This window comes from Ctenocephalides felis, unplaced genomic scaffold, assembly GCF_003426905.1.
Source record: "Ctenocephalides felis isolate EL2017-DRISC unplaced genomic scaffold, ASM342690v1 CF-g0.4_SCAFFOLD_01886, whole genome shotgun sequence".
NCBI lineage: Eukaryota > Metazoa > Arthropoda > Insecta > Siphonaptera > Pulicidae > Ctenocephalides > Ctenocephalides felis.
The window spans coordinates 57005364-57031567 of NW_020538040.1; the positions used below are offsets into that span (position 1 = coordinate 57005364).

At 27.6% G+C, this 26204-nt stretch overlaps 2 protein-coding genes across 2 annotated transcripts in view; one reads left to right on the forward strand and one right to left on the reverse strand.

The window, feature by feature from the left end:
* The window catches only part of LOC113378847, a 138774-nt gene that overhangs the window by 68776 nt on the left and 43794 nt on the right, over positions 1-26204 (reverse strand). The gene's annotated exons all lie outside the window — the stretch shown is intronic.
* LOC113375130 (scavenger receptor class B member 1-like) overlaps positions 13289-26204 on the forward strand; it is a 64020-nt gene continuing 51104 nt past the window's right edge. Inside the window, exon 1 of the mRNA XM_026615078.1 lies at positions 13289-13601. Coding sequence (XP_026470863.1) covers positions 13289-13601 — 313 coding nt within the window. The remainder of the gene's footprint in view (positions 13602-26204) is intronic.

The window sequence follows — 26204 nt, forward strand, 5'->3', positions numbered from 1 at the left end:
CAATACTGTGACAATGACGCTCAACATCTGACACGATTGTTATTATAGCCTCCTTCATATTACATAGTCGGAAAAACGTTACTAAAACCACCCAATTTTTAAATAAGGACCCTGTGTTATTTTATTCATGTATACCATTTTGGACGTGTTTCACCTATAATAGAGCTGAAAAAGTTAATTATTTAATAGAACGAGAGAAAGAAAAATATATTATGGTGATCTGGGCTATATATTTGAAAAAAAAACTGGTAATTTGTGTTAATTAATCTGCAATTACAACAAGGTTTCGATGCAATTATCCTCGTACAATTCCTTTAGCGCCGCAAATTCAAAAAAGCCTCTTATTCATAAAATTCACAGTAAAGTGAATGTATTATTACGGAATATCCAAGATTTTTACATAAATTAGTTTTATGCACAGATACGGAGATGAGCGGATATACAACAATGCAAATAGGCTTTTAATTTTACCGAATCGCGGAACTAACTATCAAGTCCTTGAGAATTATTTTAGCACAATTTGTAGCGATGTTTCTAGAAGAAACCGCTAATGTTAATAACATACATTATTATGTTTACTTTTATTCGAATTTTCTAGATGCTAAGACAAATCTTTAACTATTGTTATAAAAACGATTTGTTTGAATAAAATATAAAAGAAATTTATCTTTTCGGTATTATTTACTAAATAACTTATTGGTTAGATTTTTTGGTCAAACAGTTTAAACGAAACGTGAATGTCGCTGTTCTTTTTATCTGCAAGTTGATCTGTCTGTTTTCTCATAATTAATTATAAATTAACAAAACTTTGCTTCGAGACTTTTTACAAAGATTGAATTATATACTAAACTGTAGCAAAGTGGCATTTTGCCATAAAACAAATAGCGAAAACTTCTTGATATTTGTAGTTAATCAAGTTATATTCAATTACTCAATAAAAATTGAGATATAGTAACTGTTCAAATAGGAATAATAGAATTTTTGATTTTTGACGCAGCTTATTAAAAGTCATGATTATATCTGCCAACAAACATACTTTTCCCAAGTTGATCTCAAACGGTTCAGAATGACTTGAGACGACGAGAGAACAAAATCCTCAAATGGGATTTTCTATGTTAATTTCATAAACGGTGTGGTGCAATTTTTAAAAAAGTATTTAAAGGATAGTGAGTGAGGCATTCAGTTTGAGTTAGAAATTTGCATTCAAAACTAATTATAAACACAACTATTACTATTGTCGACATGTATGACTTTGAATACAAGTACAACACTACATCACACCACAAAAGCATGTTTTAATTATCCCCATTGCAAGAAATGTTTCGCATTTTTATAGAAATCGAGTGAAACCATTGTCTATATATAGTCAATCAAAATATAATTATTAACAGTTATCCCCACTAACCCACTTATCTTACTTAACAATTGATTTAATGAAAATAAACGGTCACCAAAATTCAATTGTGCTCAAGAACAATTCTCTCTAACCAGAAGTCAACAGAGGCCGTCAGGAATCCTAAAATGTAAATCGATATGTAAATTTGTGCAATTCTAATGACATTGCCAAAGGCGGGCAAAGTGCTTTAACCTCTTCGTTAATTACTTTCAATAGTCGCATTTGTTTCAGATGTGACCTTTGAAAAACTTCCAACTTTTTCATACTCTGTGTGCGAAATCGGAAATACATAAAATTGAATAATGTTTAGGTCAAAATATTCACATAGCAAAATGTACACGAGTGAAATAAAATTGAAAAATTGAATATTTCTTGTTCCATAGAAGAAAGCATTTTATGAAAATGTTATTCCAAATTTTTTATCAAACTAGATTTTTAAATACTCAAAAGTAACAGAATAATATTTGGCAAAGTTTCGCAAGGACACGGCGTCCGAGTCCAATTTGACTTTGAGCAATTATATTGTGAAAACGTAAAAACAAATTGCTTATTTCAAACAAACAACTATTTGACTATGTTCAGTGAAACTCTCAGCTAATTCATCAATGTAGACATATGTTTTTTTTGCTGTTTCTTCGGAAATTTGTAAAAAGGTCAACCATCAGGCAAACACATACAAAGTCTTATTTTTAATTTTAAAAGAGTTTTAGGAAGTAAAAGCTACAGTATTCAACCACTGCAAAATTTAAATTTTATGGGTTCATTTGTAATAGAAATAGCAATGTATACAACCTTGACCTAGTAGTATTTAGTCAGATAATGATCAGTATGAGATTAGTTAAAGTATTTTAATCGTCCATTAAAATAAATTTTAAAAAGGCCACTTTGTTTTTCATCCACGTATACCGTTTTTCCGTATTTTACCTATAATAGAGCTAAAAAAGTAAAATATTTAATAGAATGAGAGAAGGAAAAATATATTATTATGGCCCGGGCTATATATAATATTTGAAAAAAAAACTGCTAATTTGTACCCCATAATATTCTTGCTGACGAAGTAATAGCTACAGTAATCAACGAATGCAAAATTTAAATTTCATGGGTTCATTTGTAACAGAAATAGCAATGTATACAACTTTGATCTAGTAATATTTAGTCAGAAATAATCATCAGCATAGTTAGCATAGGATTAGTTGAAGTATTTTAATCGTCCATTAAAAAAATCTTAGTTGGTGCTTGGAGCAATATAATGATCTAGAAGTTGTAATGGAATTACAAGATTACTACTAAATGACCTACTCACTAAATTATTTTCATGGTTTTCATTGTCGAACACTTCTCGTAGTTTATAGATATAAGAGTCAGAAAACTTTATATATAATAAATGCTATAATATAGCCAATAAAATGTTGGTCGAGTTCTGGAACAACGGCCATAACATTTTATTCAAAATCTCAGCAATCACTCTCTTTAAATTATGAATTATTATTTTCCCACATTGGATTTCCAAAAAATGAAATCGTTCTATTGTATGAAATGCGTGCTAGTAAACACCTACAAATGTTCGAAGTATTCATGACATTAATACTTGGCAGTGAAATTATTATAACAAAAAGATCAACCTTGATCGAGAAATCCGTCTGTAATATTCGTTGGTCACGATACATGTGGTCTATGAACTCCGGAGAAACCCACCTAAAACGTGGACTATGGCCGAAAGAGAGTCACTTTTACTTTAATCTGTACTTTTTTTGAATTTATTTATGGTTCCTCAATTTATCATAGGCACGCAGAATAAAAGAAAACTGATGGGCTATTATTATTATTATTACTTTCCAAGTGTGATTTGTTTGATTTATCACGACGCAATAAGAAAGAGAATTCTCTAAGCGCCTCTGGCTAGATTTGGGTTTTATGATTTGTTAATTGCACTAAAAACTAGCACAACGTGAATTATTAATATATTAGTAGTATCGTAGTAAGCATTGTTTGGAGTTTGTATATAATTTGTATTATAATATAGTGAAAAAAGTAATAAAAATGCCATTTGGCGGTCAAAAATGATCATTAGACATACGCACATCAAGTTTTCAGATAATTTATAGAGATTTTATGAATAAGTATAAATTTTGTACGGTACTGAAAAATCATTTTTTTTATTACACCTATTATAGTTTTGAGAACTTCACCACCAAAAAAATAAACTATAATATATACTAGAAAAAAAAAATATAAAAAACTATAAAAATACAGAGATAAAATAGTATTGTAAGTATAAAAGACTAATAAAAAAAATATGAGAATAAAATTGTAATAATAAATTTTTAAACTAAATTAATGTTTTTCGGCATCATTAACTATTGGTAATCATTGGCTTCTATAATGCTGAGAGTCTCGTTTAAAATGAATATCTTGAAATGAAATAAAATATTATTACATACAGAGAAAAACTAGTGGAGCATGGCATAGTGGCATTTTTATTACTTTTTTCACTATATTTCCGAAACCGCTAGACCTGCCTTTCCAGAAATTTTTTAACCGGTTGTTCATATATTTAAATATATGTAGGTATAATATTATCATCTATTACCTAATTATCCTATAAACTGTTACACCATTTAAATTCATACATTTTGTATATACAAATAAATAAAAAACAACAAGTCATTATTTTTTTACTATTGATCAATTTAAATAATTAATTATTTATGTGTTTAATTGTAACTAGAGCAAATAAGGTGAGTCTATTTATAAATTACCAGATAGAATGGTTCTATATTTAAATCGAACCTGCGATCAATCACCAAGTGTGTGGTCGCAGGCTCATTATTCAAATCTATCTATTTATTTGCCATTGTTTCCTTAATAGACAAATGTAATAACGAACTCTAAGATTGACACACGTCCTTTGTCTTATTAAAAAATTATAGGGATATAAAAAGTGACTGCCACAAACTTTCATAAGTTCATACAAACTCGGACACTATAATTTCATAAAACCACAATTGATAATTAGGATTAAATTTCTTAAATAAAAAAATAAATGAAATGTCACGCAAAGGTCATAGGCGCCTACGAAAATGAAAGTTGGGAAGGTAATCAAATAGAATGTGAGAATGATATGGTAAAGAAGTGTAAATAAAAAAACACTATAAATAAAAGTATAATAATGAAAAATTTCGTTTAGAGTTTAAAACATAAAAATATTTCACATTAAAAAATTTTGAATGATATAAATTTTTACATATTTACAAATTGCATTTTTACGTTCAGCACAATAATTTAATATAAATTACAAATGCAAAACTTGAACTTTCACAATCTGTATTGGGTAATTGATTCTAGTTGGCTTTTGACTTCATAACAAAATCATTAACAGTATGATGAAAAACCGCAAATCTAAATAATTATTACAATGGATTGCAACATGACTGGATAGTTTGGTCCAGCTACATGTATAAAATTTGCATTTTGGTAAATAAAAAAAATTATTGCTGTTTTTCCATACTTCTTATACCATAATCCAATTTAGGTTCTACATATAATGTAGGCTTTATTTACATACTTTTTTATTTTTCTATACATACATTTAATATCCTGATCTATTCAATGCTCAATTATCAAGTTGATTTTTATGTACTTTTTTGTACAGCAGTGCTCTTAGTACTTCCCTTGCAGAACCCATTTTTCCACGAAGTCGTATTAATCTATATTATAAAAAATCACTACTGTTTTGAAAACAAAACTTAGTGGTTGCCAGGCTGCAACCTGAGCCAAAAATCCCAAATTTAAAGCAATTTATAAAATATACTTTAATGGATTTTAATTGACGCAATATGATATTTTAGCCATTACAACATTACAATGTATACTAATATTTCTTGTAAAACTAGTTTGAAAAATACTTACAATCAATTTAAATTCCAATTAATAAAATAAATTAAATCATAGCGCCATATAGAATAAGGCATACAACCAAGCAATTTATGGACATTGCATCAATTTATGGACATTGCATCAATTTCTTGCACATTGAGATCAAGTAATATTAAGTTATTGAATATTTTCCCTTATAGCCAACTATAATTTTTTACACAATTTTTCCTGTTACAGTTTTTAATGTATTTCAATATCTTGCCACAGAAAGAATGACTACAGCTGGGAAATACTATAATTAATTACACTTAACTCAAAAGCGTCACAATTAAAAAAATGCATCAAAATGATTTATCTATGTTGATTTATCAATTTTCCCGCATTTAATATTTGTAAAAAATGAATTAGCATATTCATTTCATACCTCCAGTCAGTTTGAATAAAAATTCAGATTTATATTTGAACAAGTTAAAGGCACGCGCACTAGACGGCTTGTGTTGGACGTCAATTTCAATCAAAGCTGATGCCTGGAAAACTGTTCGGAATTGCAAATGATTCATACATATTATGAATAGTATTTACTCTTAAATTTATTAAGAACTTCTTCCGATATTTTTACCTTCCAAATCTTGCAGATATTTAAAAAATACGAAAAAAAGTATTCCTAAAACTAGTGCATGGCATCGTGTCGTAAAGCAAATTGCTGAAACTTCCCGTACCGTAATTTAAAAATTTTACAAGTTTGAACATTTTTTGAAAACTTTGAAAAAGCTAGATTTTTGAGAGTCCAGTTTAAGAAAATTCGCTTTTTTTAAAAATTTAGAAAAATCTATTTTTTTGAAATTTTGATGTTTCTCGAAGATTTTAAAACCCATTCAAGTCAGTTGATCCATAGAGTCGCAAATATCTAGAAAATTTGTCTATGCTGTATGTATAGGTAAAATTTAAGCATTATAAATAGTATGGGACCCAAAAAATTAGTCACAAAATTACTTAGAAACTCATTATAAAAATCTCTAAAATATCTGATAATTTGATGTGCATATGGCCTTATGATCATTTTTAACGTGTCATTTTTTTTTTAATTTTTTTCTGGATCTCCGAAACTCATTAATTTTTCATTTCGTCAATACAAGTGAAATTTTTCTTGAAGGCCTTAAAACGTAAGGATATACCGAAATTTTCATTTTCGATTATTTGCGATTACTATAACTTAACATACAGGTAGTTAATAAAGCGCTATATTAGTTTGAACTGTAAATTATTAATTATAATTTACAGATTATAATGTATTGGTAATTAAAGAAGTTTTATATATATTTCATGAGCTCTCAGATATTGTTATGATTTGGCTTTTAAAAAACCTATTGATCTTAAAATTTAGTTTAACTTTTATCATTTATTGAGCTTATTATTTAGACTTTAGACCTATTTTTGAAAAATAAAAGAACCATATTTTAAAATTATCATATTAAATTTGTGTGTTTAGATAAGTTATTTCAATCCGGTGCTAACTAATAAGCAGTAACGAAACAAAACAAATTACTAATTTAACTAATTGAACCTTTGGTTAGATTCCATTGAATTAAACGCCTAAATAAACTGAATATTATTGAAAAGATGCCATGATCAAATATCGGTACGTTTTATGTGAAATAAAATATGATTAATGTTATATGTAATATGTCAAATGATATATATGTATATATAATTATGAGATTAATTAAGTCCGATTATTATTGATAAGTGCATAAACAAGCAAAGTTTACAAGGCCAATAATAAATAAACAGTATTTAACGGGTAAATGCTAAAGTTTTAATAGAATAAAATAATAATACAAATGTAACTATTATTACATTAAACATGTATTGAAACATATTGACATTTTAAGTGATATAAATTATTGATAGATAATAATTTGCGAACATCAATCAAAACGCTATTAATAGCAGTTTATTATTATATATTTAAATGTGATGTATAAATAATTTATTAATAGTTCACAAAAAGCATTCTAATGTTTTTATAAATAAGACCAATATTTTTAAATAACACAATGGTGAGAATTAAATAAAACATAAATTTTTAAGTTAAACAATTATTAAACATACAAAAAGGAAGAGGAAAAAAGAACGTTGGCTTTCGAAGAGAACGGGTTTTTTCATATTAAAATTCATATTATAGATTTTTATATCGCTTTCTTGATTATTAAAATTCAATCCAAAATAAAGTTGCAAAAAAATAAAAAATGTTATCAATAAAAAAGTGGCTATCAATAAAAAGTTCCTATCAATAAAAAAAGTTGCAATCAATAAAAAAAAAGTTGCAATCAATAAAAAAAAGTTGCAATCAATAAAAAAAAGTTGCAATCAATAAAAAAAGTTGCAATCAATAAAAAAAGTTGCAATCAATAAAAAAAGTTGCTATCAATAAAAAAAAGTTGCTATCAATAAGAAAAGTTGCTATCAATAAGAAAAGTTGCTATCAATAAGAAAAGTTGCTATCAATAAGAAAAGTTGCTATCAATAAGAAAAGTTGCTATCAGTAAGAAAAGTTGCTATCAGTAAGAAAAGTTGCAATCAATAAGAAAAGTTGCAATCAATAAGAAAAGTTGCAATCAATAAAAAAAGTTGCAATCAATAAGAAAAGATGCAATCAATAAGAAAAGATTCAATCAATAAAAAAAGATGCAATCAATAAGAAAAGATCAATCAATAAGAAAAAATGCAATCAATAAGAAAAGTTTTCCATCAATAAAAAAGTTGCAATCCATAAAAAAAGTTGCAATCCATAAAAAAGTTGCTATCAATAAAAATGTTGCAATAAAATGAGAAGTTGCTATCAATGAAAAAGTTATCATCAATAAAAAAGTTGTCATCAATAAAAAAGTTGTCATCAATAAAAAAGTTGTCATCAATAAAAAAGTTGTCATCAATAAAAAAGTTGTCATCAATAAAAAAGTTGTCATCAATAAAAAAGTTGTCATCAATAAAAAAGTTGTCATCAATAAAAAAGTTGTCATCAATAAAAAAGTTGTCATCAATAAAAAAGTTGTCATCAATAAAAAAGTTGTCATCAATAAAAAAGTTGTCATCAATAAAAAAGTTGTCATCAATAAAAAAGTTGTCATCAATAAAAAAAGTTGTCATCAATAAAAAAGTTGCCATCAATTAAAAAAAAGTTGCATTCAATAAAAAAAAAGTTGCATTCAATAAAAAAAGTTGCAATCAATAAAAAAGAATTGCGAAAGATTAATTTTGTAAGAGTTGCGCCAGTTAAGGCAATCATTTTACTTTATTTAAAATAAGCATTTTTATAGTCTCTATTATATTATATTCGAAAATATATTTATACAAGTAAAACTTTTTAGAGATTCGTTTAATAAAATATTATTTGACCTTCCTTTAAATGTTTTGACTAAGTTTTGATGTCTTAAAAATATAACTCACAAACACGGAATATTAATGATTGATGAAACTAATTTTTCCATTAGAAACTAACAATTAATTATTATGGTATTCTCTATTATATTATTTGTGGAAAGTTTAAGCTTCATTTTCATTTAACAGTTCTCGCTCAACTTCAGACTCTGACCCACAAAAAAGAATAACATATCGTGGTTCATAATACATGAAAAACTTTATAATTAAACGTACTTTCCAATTTTTTAGAGACATTTTAAAATGCATAGAAGTAAATGGGAGTATTGCTATGGTAAGACAAAATAATTAGATACCGTTGGTTTATGAAACGTGTAATCTAAAATACCAATTTTTTATTGAGATGTAATTTTTTGTTGTATGATGTAGCCAATGATTTATGAGAGACTAGTATTAAAAATATTATATTTTACAGCAACAAAATATTCGCTTATTATGCCCTAGTTTGAGCACAACGCTAACAACATTTTTATCTTCAAATGAAAAAGCCGGGTAGAAAATTTTATTTTTTTATATATGAATTACTATTAATAGCAAACATTAAAAACAAATATTCATATGATGGTAGGAACTCATATGTAACTTTTTGATTACTGGATTTGAGCATTAGAAACATGAATACATATTGGAGAATTTTTAACTTATTTAGAATTTACTCGAATACTGGAACATAACTCTTGTGTTATTTTATTCAAATTAAGCACTGTAAATCGATATACAGAACATAATTTGGTATGAATATTATTTATTTACACAAAATCTTTATAACAACTATTAGTTAAATACGCAATAAGTACATCTATAATTCCAAATTTAATTAATTGATAATATAATTATTATATATTTTTAATTAATTAAATTTAGAATTATAGATGTGCTTATTTATTATTATTAATTAATTGTTATTGAAGAACTGAATCTAAAAATGTGAGTAGTTTTTTTCATCGGAATGGAGATCACTGATAGAGTAACAGAGATTATAAACTAGGCGCAAAAGGTATTTTGCATTAAGCCATGTTGCATGAACTTTTCGAGGTGTGTTGAATCTATTTAATCAATAAATAGTTGATTAGCATATAATCTACCTGTCTACTTGTTTAACTGTCTAATAAGAAGTATCTAAATGTTGAAGTGTTTTCCTATCTTCTTTTGTACCTTTCTACCTGTCCACCCGTATACCTGTTTACTTCTCTAGCTATTTACTTAAGTCTACTTTAACAGCTATCTACCTGTCTGTCTGTCTACTTTTTTCACTTTATGCCTATGTGTTCACCTATCTACCTGAGATCTATGTATTAATATTTTTACATGTATATAAATCGACAATAGTGATTTATAATGGTTAAATTACACCACCTAATGTATTTTTAACCTTTTTCCCTGCGACTCGCCTGCCTTTGCAAAAATGTAATCGCCTTTTTACTTCGTCAATACAAGCAACATTATGTTTGAATCATTCAAATCGGATCAGTTTTTTCAAAAACTACCATCTTTCCATATGCAACCAGCACATCAATAAGAATCAAACGTTTTTTGAACGTTTTATTGTTTATAAAAATTTAAAGTCTTTTTGTTCATTCAAAAAAATTATATTTCAATATATGCAATTGATACTTGAATGTTTTTCATTTTCATTTCAAAACATTTTTCACATAGTTCGGATATTTACCCGTGGGTATAGTAATATTTAAAGTTTTGTCGCAAGTAAATATATATAAATGAAATGAATTAAAACAGAATACAGCGCAGAATATATTGTAACGGACAAATTGCATTTCAATTAATCATTTCGTGTCAAAAGTTAAATAATACCGATAAAACCAGATATTTCTATATTCAGCGCGGAAATGTTTGGCAAGGTTGTTGCTAACACCTACATAAGTTTTTTATTTATAAAATGTGCAACCGCAAACATTTCTTGAAAACCCTCGTTTGATTCAAAGATAAATTTATGCCACTTAATAACATTTGCAAATGAAAAACAACTAACTTTTATATATTCTTTTGTATAGATGTAATGCAACTGTTCAAAAACCTACCAGATAACTATCGAAGGCATGGGTTGGTTTGATTTGCTAAGTTGATTAATAGTAATTGATTCAGAATCTCTGTGCATAGTATTAGAATTAATTTCTCGGAACTGCAAAAAACAATCAGAAATCGATACGAATCTCTTGGAATAATTTTATAAGTCACCTATATAAAATGAATAAAAATAATAAAATAATAACTTTTCCATAATTATTAAAATGTAACTATAAACGTATTTATGCATGTTTGTATTTGTTATTTATGTATATTTAACAAATATGTCTAGTTCGGCTGTTTTCCATATGTTTTTAAATAATGTGCACTATCATGTACGGCATTAATAAACAAAAATTTTATGAAATGCTACTTGTCCGAAATTGATAATACTTCCCGTATCAAAAATTTAAATGTTTAAAAAAGCTTTAAATTTCTTTGAAAACTTAAAAAAAAGTTGATTTTTGAGAATTTTGAAATTTTTGAAATAGATTGACTTTTTGAATTTATTTTATATTTTGGAACTTTTTGATAATTTCGAAAATTTTTTCAATCGCGCTGCGTGGCTGTTTTAGAGACGAAATATATCAAAACGTCGTAGTCTCACGGATAATTATTAGTATAAAACCAATATAAATGTAAACAAAATTTGTACTTATTATTAAAATACCTATAAAATATCTGATAACTTGATGTGCATATGTTTAATGATCAGTTGTGACCGACAAATGGCTTTTTTATTTTTTTCACTGGATCTCCGAAACCGCTATAGCAGCCTTCCTAAAAATTTGAATGATTTTTTTTTTTGAATTATCGAATTCGGACGCTCTGTTCAAATCGGTGAATCATTGAAATCGTTGTTTTCGAAATTAGACGCAAAATTGTATCCGCACATACATAAACACACATCAATTTTTTTCTAATATATGCTAAAATGTTCAGAAGGTTTTGAAGCGTAAAGCTATATAAACTTTTCATTTAAAATAGCTTTGCGATTACTATAACTTATCCACGGTAAGTTAATAAGATAGAAGTACTATAATTTTTACTATATTTATTTTTTTAATTTAATTTATTGAATTTTATATATAAATTCTTATTAATGCAACTAATTGTGCCGAATATAATTTACTTCATAATGAAGAATTTGATTTAATAATGATTTATATTTAAAAAAAATGATTTATCAACATTTAATTACTTCATCTTCTGAAAACTATAATAATATCTTTCTATTTTCGGTATAACATATAGTCTATACCACTTGAGATGAAAAAGATCAAAATTCTAGTTATTAGTGGATCTAGTCGCCTTATCTATGTCAATAGATATATTAATAAAATGCAATTTTTACTAATTAATAATTACTTAAGGCATGTATCAAATCAAAATTATTCCTAACTTATTTGGTCACTGATTGATGTAAATTATAGAGTCATATTTTATAGTTTGACCAATCTGAGAAATATGTAATGTCACGACTAAAACGGAGAAGTGACATTAGTGTCTTTTCGGAAATAAATTCAAAACTATTTTGGAACTTCCACATAACTTGTAAACAACGAATGATTCAGTTTCCTGATTTTCCAAATTTCTGTAACAAGCAAGGTTAGCTGGTCCATCGACTTAAGTCGATCACCCATGATGCTGTTCTGACAAAAGCAGCAACCACAAAAATGTCTTGAAAACCCCATATTTTTTACCTTCCAACGAACCCATCCGATGTTAATCACGCAGAATTGGATGTTGACGTATGGAAACACGTGCGAATCCACCAACACAGGTGCACATGGCCAGTCCGCCAGGTGTATGCTCACATTCTGATGTTGTATCATTGATACCGATATATGAAAGTAGAATCAGAATGTGATACAATGTGCGTCTGGCAGTTCATCCGCTTCTTGGCGAATACAACTTATAAGTTCTGCGGAGGTTATGTTCGCTTTCAGTGATAATCTCGCTGTCAATACGAATGCATAACCGCGGCAATATAAACATAACAACATCTATTTTGAAAATTATAAACAAATTATTACAATCATTTTAATTGTGTTTGGTTGTTACTACTCAGTGCGAGTGATAAACAAATATTTAGGTTACACACTGTTTGTTTATTTATATTTACATTGTTTTGATTGTTGCAAAATTTGAACACCTTGTGGCTTTTTCGTTACCGCATAACGTGCAGTAAACTTAGTGCATGGTGTGTGAATTTTAAGGAAAAATTGCATTTACGAAATGTGATCATTAAAAAAATTAAGTATAAACTTACATGAAGCACCCGGCTTAAAATAAACAATTGTATATCAGTGAATGGTTAATCAATCTAGAGATATTGAATTTAGGTTTAAGAACTTATTTTACACATTTGCGGAAGTACTGAATATATAGTACAACAAAATACTGTGCAAGTGAACAAAACGCTAAGAAGCTAGATAAAAGCATTATATCTAGCTATTATATTTGAAAATTGTGATATTTTCAAACAAATTATATTTGACAATATATCAAGACTGAAAGTTAAGATTTTTGAGTACAAATTACGACAATATGAGGAATTTCCTAAAAATTTTCTCAAATGCTCAGTCCGGTCACACTCCAGTGAGTTACGAGTCATCATCAGGAGGGCGAAGAAAAAATTCTCATGTACATTTGGGCAGAGAATTTGAAGGAACATTAGAGGAAAGATGTCATTTAACAGAAGATGTTCATGTGGAGATGGATCCAAATGGATCCTCGACTGGAGTGCGAAACCCGAAAAGTCTGAACCAAAATAAACCACATCCCCTAAATAAAGCGAGCTCGGTGGTTGATGGATTTTTCAGTCCGAGAAAGCAAGGTGCTAAAACCAGAAGGCCAAGATGTAAGTGTTTACTAGTGATATATAATTCATTTAGATGTAAATAATTTTTGAAAAAAATTATATATAAAATAAAATTTATACAATCCAATTATCTTTTATAATTATGAGAGCCCCAAATACGGGAAGTGTAAATAGGGTACAAGTCAAATTATTTTCATGTCTTTGATATTAACTATTAAAGTAACAAAATTCTGAACTTGCAATTAGTGATAATCACGCATTATATTTAAAAGTCAAAACATAGTTTTTGTCATAATAATCGCATTATAAAGTATTTAAATAAATTACATAAAAACATTTGAATATGAATATTTTTTGTAAACGAGCAGTTGTGCATTAATTGAGATGGATTATTATGTTGTTCTCCCTACGAAACGAAAAACTGAAAAGCTCAACATACGTAGCTTCCAGATTTTTTTAAATTGTTTTCAATTACTTCTAGTAATTTAAACATTTTCTAATAAATCAAATTGGAAAGTATTTGCAACTTCCAAAAATTTCAATTTTGCTTAAATCAGTAGTATAATTGAACATTATTCTACTATTATATACAAATGATTGATCTAATAAACTATCGGCCTATAATGCAGTTGCACTTGAATACGTATCTATAACATTAATTAATATTCAGATTATTATCTTAAATCAATAGAACCAATTGATCACTGGCTAACATTTTATTTTATTTATCAATAAATAACAGATGCAAGATATAATTATCGCGAATACATGCACACAACATATATATATATATATATATATATATATATATATATATGTATATATATATATATGTATATATATATATATATATATATATATATATGTATATATATCGTGATGATCTAAGATGAGGACTTCATAAAACTCGAAAATAAATTGAAAAATATATCCGCGTTTAAGATAATTGGCCGGTTAAGGATATCTAGTTATTATGCAGAATATATAATCTTAGTAAATTATAATTTTCCAGAAATTAATTGAATTTAATCAAATTATCACAACAAACGTGCTATATGCTGATATAAATCTGATATAAATAAAAGTATCATGAAACTACTATAGAGATATATTTTGCAAATTAAAAACTGGTAGTTCAAATTTTATACCTTCTTTGGGATCGTTTCAATTTTATATAAATATTTTTCACAAATAATTATAATCCAATATGAAAATCTGATGTAACAACCATACCTACGAAAAAACTCATAAGACCCGTGTCTTACCAATTTTTAACGCGAAATTAATTGTAATTAGTTTATCTAATTAAAAACATATTGCAAATAATTGAAATTATCACTGCAGTTTATATTGCAAATAAAGATGTTAAGTCCAATGAATATGTTTCAGTACTAAGGCTTTCTTGAATATTTTTTAGTCATGAATTGAGCGCAATAGAGTGCATTTAATAATTTAATAGAATACCTTACCAATTTAATTTAATAAATTGTCAACATAACGGTTTTTGAGTAATTAAACTAATAAATTATAAAACATGCAGCAAATCAAATAAATTAGCCAGACTTAACAAACTATATTTTAAAGCTTACACTCGATCAAGCTCATAATTCTCAAACAACATGGAATTTTTTTTACGAATTTTTTCACGATAGTTACAATCTATTTCTATAATACTATCACCCTGTTTCAGCTTGGCTTTGAGTTCTGGGATACTCTGTATACATATTATATGAATATGTCTCTATATTTGGGCAATAACTAAGAAATTTTCTGAACATATTTCGGCAGTTGTTTTTTTCATATGCGTTATTTCATATGTTTGTTTCGTTTTTACATTATATTTACTGAAAGTCTAAAAATTCTGATATGCTTATAATCTTGTATTATATATTGAGATGCTGAATGGGATATTTCACTCGAAGATGTATCTAATAGAGCTCCACAATCAAAAACGAAAGATGCGTGCGCTATTTTCCTTCTTGATAACTAGATGTAACAGAATCGCATTGTTGCTTTGATTTATTTTTGATTTATTATTTATATCGGGTACATTTAGTATTAAATCAAATATTCAATATAAAACATTTTATCACGCAACGTTATTTGTTTAGTTTTACTGAAGTAAATAATATGCCTAAACAATCAATTGAGGAAGTAACTAAAAAGCGAAAATAATACCCTTGATTTTTAATTAATTTCACGGTCAAATTTCATATTATCGAAAACACCTATAGGCCTATATGAGCGGCTGTAAATAATTATGTTTATTATGTTTAGATATAATTTGAGCCCAGATAGAATAACTGTGACTTGCGTATCTGTATGTCAATGTCAGGTCTACCTACTTGAGGCAGTTGAATGTATCGGAGTTATTCAATTTCTTATTAACGAATATATAAAAAAGGTAAATAAAAAATAATTTCATTAAGCATAACATGAAATCAGTTGATCGCTACTCGTTTACGACATTCATGATATAACAGCCGTATAATTTCTTCAATGAGTCAACTTTTTCGTCGGTAAATAAAAAATGTATCACAAAAAGCCATTAATGAATGTGTGAATTAGCACGCGATAATGAACTTCGAAATGATAATCAGATGCCAATAAACAGTTTTAAATTGAAACGCATACAGAAATAGAATGACGGCAATAATTTATTCACCGATTTGCACTCTCACTTTTAGTTCACGCACATCGGATGCGTTTGTAGTGATGCAATTGTCTCGGTAAGAAATTAATCGTTATTTTAAGAGCCGTCAATGAAAGATAAAATGTTATATAATCGAAGAGCCATAGATAGAAGTAAATAATTCACCTACATTATGATAGTCTAGACCACATAATATTAATAGGGGAGACTGAGTAAGGTAGTAATAGACGCTAAAATAGCTAAACTATACTGATTTTGAGTTATGGTCCAAAAGCAGAAAGATGAAGTATGTTGGTTCGAACAAGTTTCAATTAAAGCATTGAGTCAGCGCCCGACATTAACATGATCTGTAATATCTAAAGTTCCATAGTTTGATTTCTGATACTGCTACTTGTATACAGATAGACCACTTTGTTTGTTAGCCTGCTATAAATTGAATATTAGTGATTAATTACCAGCCATTAGTTTTTGCGTGGATAATTTAGCTCAGTCCTAACAATGATTTGTTTTCAAAACTGTGCGTTAGGTACGATTGTGACATGTGGTTGTTGGTCTTGCCCTTTTCTGGTAAAGATTAAACAGATAAGAAAAAACTTTATTAACTAATAAGATAAAAACGAAAAAGAAAGAAAAAGAAAACTACAATAAAAAGATTTCACAAAAATTTCTCAGTAACTTATTGTTAGTTTAAAAAATTATGTTTTGTTATATATCGTTATATTCATAAGCCTAGTTTAAGTTATTATTTTGTGTTGTGTTCTATATATATTAGGGTGGTTCTTAATATGGACATTTTCAATTTTCCTTGCTCCCAAAGGCTGAAATGCTTACAAATTGATAAAAAAATCCTCTATGAGTTTTAGCTCTTAATGTTGTCAAAACAAATTATAAAAAACATGTTTTGTAGAACGTCGAATTTTACAATAAAAGATGACACGAATTGTCACTTTTAATTCATTTATCGCTTAGTTATACCTAAAAACATTTTTAAAAATTTCGATTTTTTTTCATGCTATTTCCATACGAAGCTTTGATTGAATTGCGCAGTATCTAAACGTTAATATTAGGAGTTAAAAGTTTCAGAAATTTATTTTTTTATCAATTTGGAAGCATTTAAGCCCTTGGGAGCGATAAAATTCTAAAATGTCCATATTAAGGACCATTCTAATAAACACACACACACATATATATATATATATATATATATATATATATATATAGTAAGTAAAAATCAATATCACTTCTGCTTGATATATATAGTTTGCATGCTACTTTTAATAAATAATTTTTGATATCAACAGTTCACTCAAGTGCAATATAAATCTATTTCATAATTTCATATGTCATTAAACAGATTTAATTATAACCTATACGTATCTATCAAATTGTATAATAAATTTAGTAATTCGAGACTGATGTTGAATCAAGTCAAAATAGACATTCTATATTTCTAGTTATAGGAAAAATCTTGGCAGACTATAATTTGATACAATAAACACATAGTTAAATGAGCAATTTCGCAATTTAATAATGCAATTTTGAATTCAACTCTTTTTGATATCAGATATATTGTCAAGTCATAAAATTTACCCGATAATTATTTATTATATGTATAATTTTTAATTACAAAATTCTTTTAGACTTCGTTTGTCCATAAATTTCATACCTTAATAATTGTACATGATATGTACAACAAAAATTTAAATTGTTCACTTGCTCACAAATAAATTTTCAATTATCTTTTATTTTTTTATTAGTCACTTTTAATTACTTCTTGCAAAGTAGAGCAACAAACTGTTCTCAAAATATAAAAATAATCATAAAATGATGCAATCATTCAATCATTTTTAAAGGTAAATCAAAAATAGGAGCTAAAAATTTATATGCACATTTTTTCGGTTCAAATTTTCTAAATAAATTATATTTAAAAAAATATTGCAAATCTAAACATTTTTAAAAATCCGGGACAAAATACCTAAAACCTCGGGGCCGTTCCGGCCAATCCGGACCGTATGGTCACCTTAATTAAGGCCATTCAGCATCACGTCTTTCAACTACAAAGCAGCATATAAAAATAAAAATATTCATCCTATTACAAAATCTAATAATCAAAATCAAAAATAATTTAGAAGTTGGTGACCCCTCTAGAAAACCGCAAGCATTTAGTGAGAAATACAAGAAATATTGAATCGAAGAAATTGATAACTGACGTAATTTGATTAATAATAGCTTCATTTTTCACAATTTGATAAAGACTTTGAATTTCTCTAATGATTATATCTGTTTAGCCATTAGATGTAAATTTAAGTCAAACTTTTTCTGAAAGTGAACGTCAGAATTTCCAAAATGTGAATCTTTCCATTGTCGAAAATCGAAATGGAACTTTTAGATTGTACGTCAGCGGCTATGATAGAATGGACATTCCCAAAAATAAGTGCACACACATATATATATATATATATATATATATATATATATATATATATTTACAAGTGTGTTTGTATGCAGGTTATTGTAAATGTTTTTACTTAGTTTTTTTAACACATTGACGCCACAAGATACCTCAAGTGAGTGAATGAATTTTAATGCCAAATTCGTTTTACTCCTATTAGTTATTAAAAAAAAAACAATAGAAAAACCGTATAGTATAAAAATAATACTGTAATATACAAATTACGTTAATAAATTCTTGAAAAAAAAACAATGCAAATTTACAGAAATTTACATAAAAATAAAAGAATAAAATAATGAATACAATGAAATTAGAAAATTAAAAAAAAAATATTGCAAATTAAATATGTTGAAGAAAATTTTGAAAATCTTCTAAATTGTGCATATATAAGCAGAACCTAACAAGATCTTATGGTAATTTCGTTTATAGACAGACAATTTTCTCGATCAAGCGTGATACAGCAATTTTCACTATGCGGTCTAGTTCACTTTCAACCGTCGGGAATCAAAAATACAGGAGTGGCTCGTGAAATTATTATTATTAGATGAACAATATTAATTTCAACTTAATATAGTTGAATTCTTATTTATATTTTTTTAATATCAGATATTGAACAAAACCAAAAACTACATTAATTGGTTTAACGTATTCTATCAAAAACCGTTATGTGTTTTGAGAATGTTGTACTTGAAGAAAATAATTTTCATTTAATTTAGTTTAAAAGTGAGATGATAAATACATAATAATCAATGGTTGATTTTAATATTTCGAACTCAAATAATTTCAAACATTTACTTTAATGCAAAATTATACAGACGATTGATTTCTTATAAAATTAAAGTTATCCACCCCTGTCACAATATAATGGAGGAATGCGGACATTACGCGCTGTTAAAATTTAGCGTCAGCAGCTACTATCCACAGCAAAAGTATTGCTCAATGTATTAAATAAAATAACTAAATTGGTAATAATCGTATCGGCATATTTCCTAACAATTTTCTTCATGTGACTTAGCGATCCGATGTTATTTCGTTAGATATTAAAATTTTATTGGCATGTTTTCGAATCACCGGTGCATATAGGTACTGATTTAGTAATGGGAGCTCATAAAGTACATGAATTGAAAAAAAAAAATAAAAAAATAAAACGCCTTTACATGCATATGATATATATATATATATATATATATATATATATATATATATATATATATATATATATATATATGTATGCGTATGTGTGTGTGTCGAAGAAGGTTGGTTTGAAATGATTTCGAGAAACACTAAGTATGAACTTTTAACGTTGGAGCAAGTACGATTATCATAAATAATGTTTTTAAAAAATGCTAAAGCTAAAAAATTAAGGTGGCCTGATTTTTCATACAATACGAAATAAAAATATAATATAGCAAGCAAAGATAAAAAAATATACCAATAGCTTCCGCATAACTTTAGTCATATTAGGGCGAACATGTGATTATAAATTGAAGTCCGGTAAACTCTTGAAAATGTCCTAGTTCAAATTTTTAACCCGTTTAAAATTCGAATTTATGTGTTATATTAATTTTTTGATTTAGCTCATAAAAATTAAAAGACATAAAAAAAGAGTGCGCTTAAGGTTCACACGCGATTGAAGTAAAACTTATTTGCTACTGTACAATGTGGCATTTAAGTAAAAATAAATACATCATATAACAATTTTGAATAATGTTTATTAGTAATATGGTAACACTCGTGAAGCACATATTTATTAGTGTCAACCATTATACACATTTATACTATACACCATTATACACATTAAAAATATGTATAATACTTAGAAACAATGATGTAATTAAAGTCATACTTCAAATATGACATGATCGGTTTTTGTCATTGTAATTAGCATTTAGAATTGAACCATCATTAGAAAAATGAAGTAATTTCTGATTAATAAATTCTACTATATTTGTTCACACAGTGGATTATGTTAAACAACGACTAAACAAATATTGTTTTAGCAACCTCACTCATCATGTAATTGTGTTTGAGGAACTTCATGTAATTAAAATTAACATACATTCATTGACATACATTCAATAAATCAATCTATTAACATACATTCAATAAATCAAGATTTGTACTACGATGCAACTTTAAAATGTTTATTTATCTATGCCGATTTCCTTGTTGATATCGGTACGCATACAACGTTGACGCCGGTACGCATACAACGTTGATGCCGTACAAATGCAACGCCTGTTTACTTAAAAAACAAAACAAAATAAAAATTAAAGCTTTTTGAAATTATTATTAATAAATTAATAAATTGAACATTATATAAAAATAAATATTTGCTAGTGCTACCCAAATGTCGCCAAAAATAAAGTAACATTTAATACTTAAAACCATTTTTTCTGACCACGCTAAGACTAATTTTCTGAAGTCATATGTTGATCCCAAGGAAAACAAATACTTGCGAGTGACATCCAAGCGTCGCCCAAAATAAAGTAACATTCAATAAATGAAACCATTTTCTCTAAAATCTAAGCGAGGACTAATAAATCTGAAGTTAAATGTTGATAATAAGGAGAAGAAATAAATCTGCCCTCCAAATATGTCCTAAAATAGAGTAATATTTATTACTTAAAATCATTGTTCCAAGATCTTAAGCTAGGTCTAAAAATCTAAAGTCATCCGAAAGTTCGCAAACGAGAGAAAAGATCGAGTGCCATCCCAACGTAAATTTATTGCCTAAATAAAGCAATATATAATTTGTAGAACAAACAGTTTTCTAAAATATTAAGTTAGGACTTATTAAAAAAAAGTCATGTATTGATAACAGAAAGTAAAAAAAAGTAAAACCGCCAACCGTCCAGCTCTCTACCAGCCGTAGTACAAATCAAGCGCATGTGTGCTGCATCGCTTTCATTGCACCGGGTGATGTAATTGCGGACAAGTTGAGAAGTACTGCCACGACCGTTACATAATGAGCGATAGCGTTGCCAACAAATATACTTGCGAGTTTTAGGAAAAGCCGAGGAGTGCACTGATGAGTCGGTAGTTAGTTAGTAATATAATAAGACAGGGATTTTCAACCATATTTCCATCGTGGAACATGAATCAAGAGTCTGGCAAAAATGTTAATCCAAATGCTTTAGCGTTGAGTTAGTTTCTAGAGTGAGAACTCATTAACTACTAGAGACAAATATATTTGTAGCTAGTACAGTAATTATTGTAAAATATAATGCACGTAATATTGTCGTTACTCAATAGAGTTTGGACTACCCAACGCGCTCTAATTCGTAAAGATGTGTTCATACCCAAAATTAGTTATTTGGATTTCAATGGATTTATTAATTATTTACAGATTAGGTTTAGTTAATTCTTGCAATGACATATTAGTCTTACAAAAATTTTCACGTGTTTCCTAAATGCTTTCCTTACTATCAATATTACATTTTGAAAGAGGTACTAAAGCATAGCCAAAAATATAAGAACAGAAAGATTGTATTTTTGTTAACAATTTTTCAATTTAGCTGTTTTCAGTTTACTTATAACTAAAAATCTACTACAGTCAACCCTCGGTTAACACGGCACTCTGGGTGCGCGGTTCCCATACTACGCGAAGCTAAAAATCCGACATCCCTCCGACTACACAGACTTCCTATTACACGGTTTTTGTTCAACAGCCCATAAGTTCCTTGCGCAACTAAGGTATATAAGTCATACATGTCATTTCGTCCGTATTACTCGTACTTCAAGTTGTATTCCTTATTATCCACACAGCACGATAAACATGGGACGATTTGTACTAACTCTGAGTCTCTCATAGCGCGGTTCCCATACTGCACTATATAAGGTTCCATAGAACGCACTACGAATTAGCCTGAATTGTATGTTAAATACGAGTTTTTTATAGCACGGACCCCATACTGCACGGTACGCACTTGCCGCGTAAAGCGAGGGTTTACTGTCATCATTTTAGTACTATCATTACCCCTCACATTAACCCTTTCGTTACGAGAGTTTTTTCAGCAGGAGTGACGCTGCTGCACGGAAACAGGCACTATGATATATTTTAAGATTTTTCTATCATTATCAATAAAAATATGTTGAAAAATTAAGATTACGCTTCTAACAAACTACACCTTACAATAAAAAATAAAATTACAAATAGTTTAACTCATAAAGATGAATCTCAGACCAAAGACAAACAAAGAGCATGTCCATGAACATCTGTACGCAAAGCACAAAGCACGTCCATGGACGATACTCGTATTGAAAGGATTAAAAAGAAGTGCATACTGAAAGTAGTTGCTAATTTTGCATTTTTTGTACTTGATTTGAATGAAAATTGATTTAATATTTCATGTAAATAAATAACGCAGCGAATAACTAAGTATTTTAAAAATGCATCTTTGGTTTTTGATCTCGTAGTTAATACTTGTAATTTTTGCTTGAACGTCGCTGAGAAACTTTGCATTTATCAATACCCGTTTTTTTTATAATAATGAAATACAATATACTTTAAAATACTCCTTGGTTAAGTTATACACCAAGATCATGCCACTTAAAGACGAAGACCTTTTCAAAAATATAGAGAAATTTATTAGGTTGTCAAATATCTCCCTTCCGCCTTTTTTTGAATTAGGAGCAAAAAAGCGGAAGGGAGATATTTGACAACCTTATATATATCAATAAAATCTAATTATTCAAATATATACTATTGAATAAATATTTTACGATAGTTCCATTCATCAAAATAGACGTAGCGATAAATAAATTATCGGAACCATCAAAATTCTTTTAACCGTGAAATCTCAAAAATATTGTGGATAACCAAATATAAACATTTATGCGCGAAAATCATTTTATGCTATATTATATATTAAAAAATTTGATAAAAAATCGTTGAAATAGGCGTTGAAATAGGTGTGTATGCAAAAATTATTAATACAAGATACTTGACAGTTATATAAGAGAACTCATAAAAGTTCATCGAACATCAATACGTATTATCTGTCGGCATTTATTTCAGTTGAACATGCATTTGTACAAAACTCTTCTTGTAAGTATTTAAGCTATCCTTGTACTCAAATTAATGCATCTCATTCTAAAATAGATCAATTGAAAATGCTAAATTCAAAATTCTATAGCAATAAATAATTATCCTAAAAATTGAATTTAAACTTTTTTAAAATTAATTTAAATTCAAATGTTAATTTTTTCAATCATATATCTATTTTAGAAAGTTAGATCACGATATGATTTTTTCTACTTCATTGCATATTGTCTACATCAATCACATTTTTATCAATAATTTCTCTAGCTCCTAGTTTTTATTTCTGACCCATTTTTTTAAACAAAAAACGCTCGAAGCATTTTGAACAAGAATCGACTATGGAAAAAACCGCAGAACTCATGATTGATTTAGCACACTTAAATATTCACGGTTATTCTAAACTCGAATAATACCTATGCATACTTTGCCGAAAACATTTTTATTCGTATATTATAATGCTTTAATTTATGTACATTTTTTCTGATTGATACCAACGTCGTGCTATAAGAAATCGCTATTCAAAAATAAAGTTTCCATCGTAAAGTATAGTTGGGATACCAATTTTTGCATATTTGAAAATTGTTAAAAATGTTTCAGTTTGATTGAAATAACTATATTGTAATAAATCCTTTTCAATTATTCTTGAAAACTGCAGACATGTAAAAGAAACATCAATGCCTTTCATTAAAGATCAGAATATATTTTTAACTTGCGTTTAAATAGAAATCTTTGGTGCCAATTCTCGGATAAAAAAAACACCAAAAACATTCCTTGTTAAAAGTTTGTGACTATTAACTCATACGATTGTATACCCGTAACATAACATTTCTATTTTATCATATGTCATAACTTTTTTAAAAAAAAAATTACACAAAATTAATTTTCTCTAATTATATTTACTAATTTTATAAATTATAGCTTAATGGAATACACTAATCAATTTTCAAAAATACTATTACTAGATTTATACTATATATTGTAAGAGAAGGTGAATACAGGGTGATACTCTATTGTATTAATACACATATTAAAAAATTATATAAATATTAATGATGCTTGAAAATGTTGCATGCAGAGACAAATCATGTAATTAAGCATTTAATTTAATAAAATTTGCTTTAAAATTTAGAAAATTTGTTGCATTATTTGCTTTTTGAATCATAATATTCTTAATTTTAGAGAAACAAGCTTACTAAAAAATTAAATAGATATTATTCAAGCCATTTCATTTATTCTGGTGTAACACATAAAATATAAATGATATTGACCAACAACTGCCATAGTCTCGTAATTTAGAAAAATTTACTCTATAGTTCAGTGTATCGTCGTGCAAAAGAAATAAAAGGAAGTATTATTTATTAACTGTAATAATCTTAATAGCAAATTGTACGACAATCGATATTTACTTTGGGAATGAAAGTGAGAAAAAAGTTCTGAGCATTCCACCAAACTTACACACCTATTACCCAACTCAGAACCTGCATTAACATGCTCTTTATGAAAGCAGAATTTGCAAATAAATTTTATTATTTGATTTCCATAAAGTTCGTTTAAAATTGCATGGCTACTAGCTAATAATACCTTCTCTAAGCAGTTGCCTCAAGACGTTATAATATAATATAATCTTCATTTGTGAACGCAACAAAGTCTCCAACTACCGCGTAATTTTATAATAATCTTTTTTCGAAAGGCGCAAAATGCAATGTATCTCTGACATTTCAAATATTGTTTCACAACAAAGGCTTGTACTTTTGGACATACAAAAGAAATGGCTAACAAGTATAATATATTTAATATATGTATCCTGTCTATATATTAAATAAATATCAACGCTTGTTGTGCTTTAAACGATTCTCGATTTTCTATATAAGGTTTTGACATAATTACAAAATTACACCATATCCCCTTATAGCGAATAATTTTCACATCGATAGTTAATAAAGTCACTTATTTGTACAAGTCGTAAAGTATGGTGAATTAGTGCACTACTCCATCATTTCAAAAGTTAAGTGGACTGATTGTAGTAATCTGAATCGCCGATTTAGTAAGTTAGAAACTTATTGGCATGCGAACGTATAAATAATCGAATTACCAGCTATTAAGCAATAGTTGTTAAGTGGAAACATACTAGAATGTTCGAAATTCGAGCAAAACTTTTACTCGCACCTACGGAAAAAAGAATAATTGGTAAGACATATCTAAGAAACATAACGTGTTTCGGTTTAATTTCTTGATCGAGCTCCTAGAAGCATTAGGTTGAGAAATTGAAGTAATAACTGCAACGACTTGGTACTCGAATTATATTTAATGCTAGAAATACAAAGTTTTTTTTTGGTTCACTAATGCTAGCCTATGAAGCTGCAACAGTACATACTGCACTATTTAAATTTAACTGAAATTGTATTACTTTACTGTAAAAATAAATGGAAATTCAAGTACTACTCAGTTTGCCAAAAGTAAGTCTGACTTATTATCACTCTAGTATAATTAACA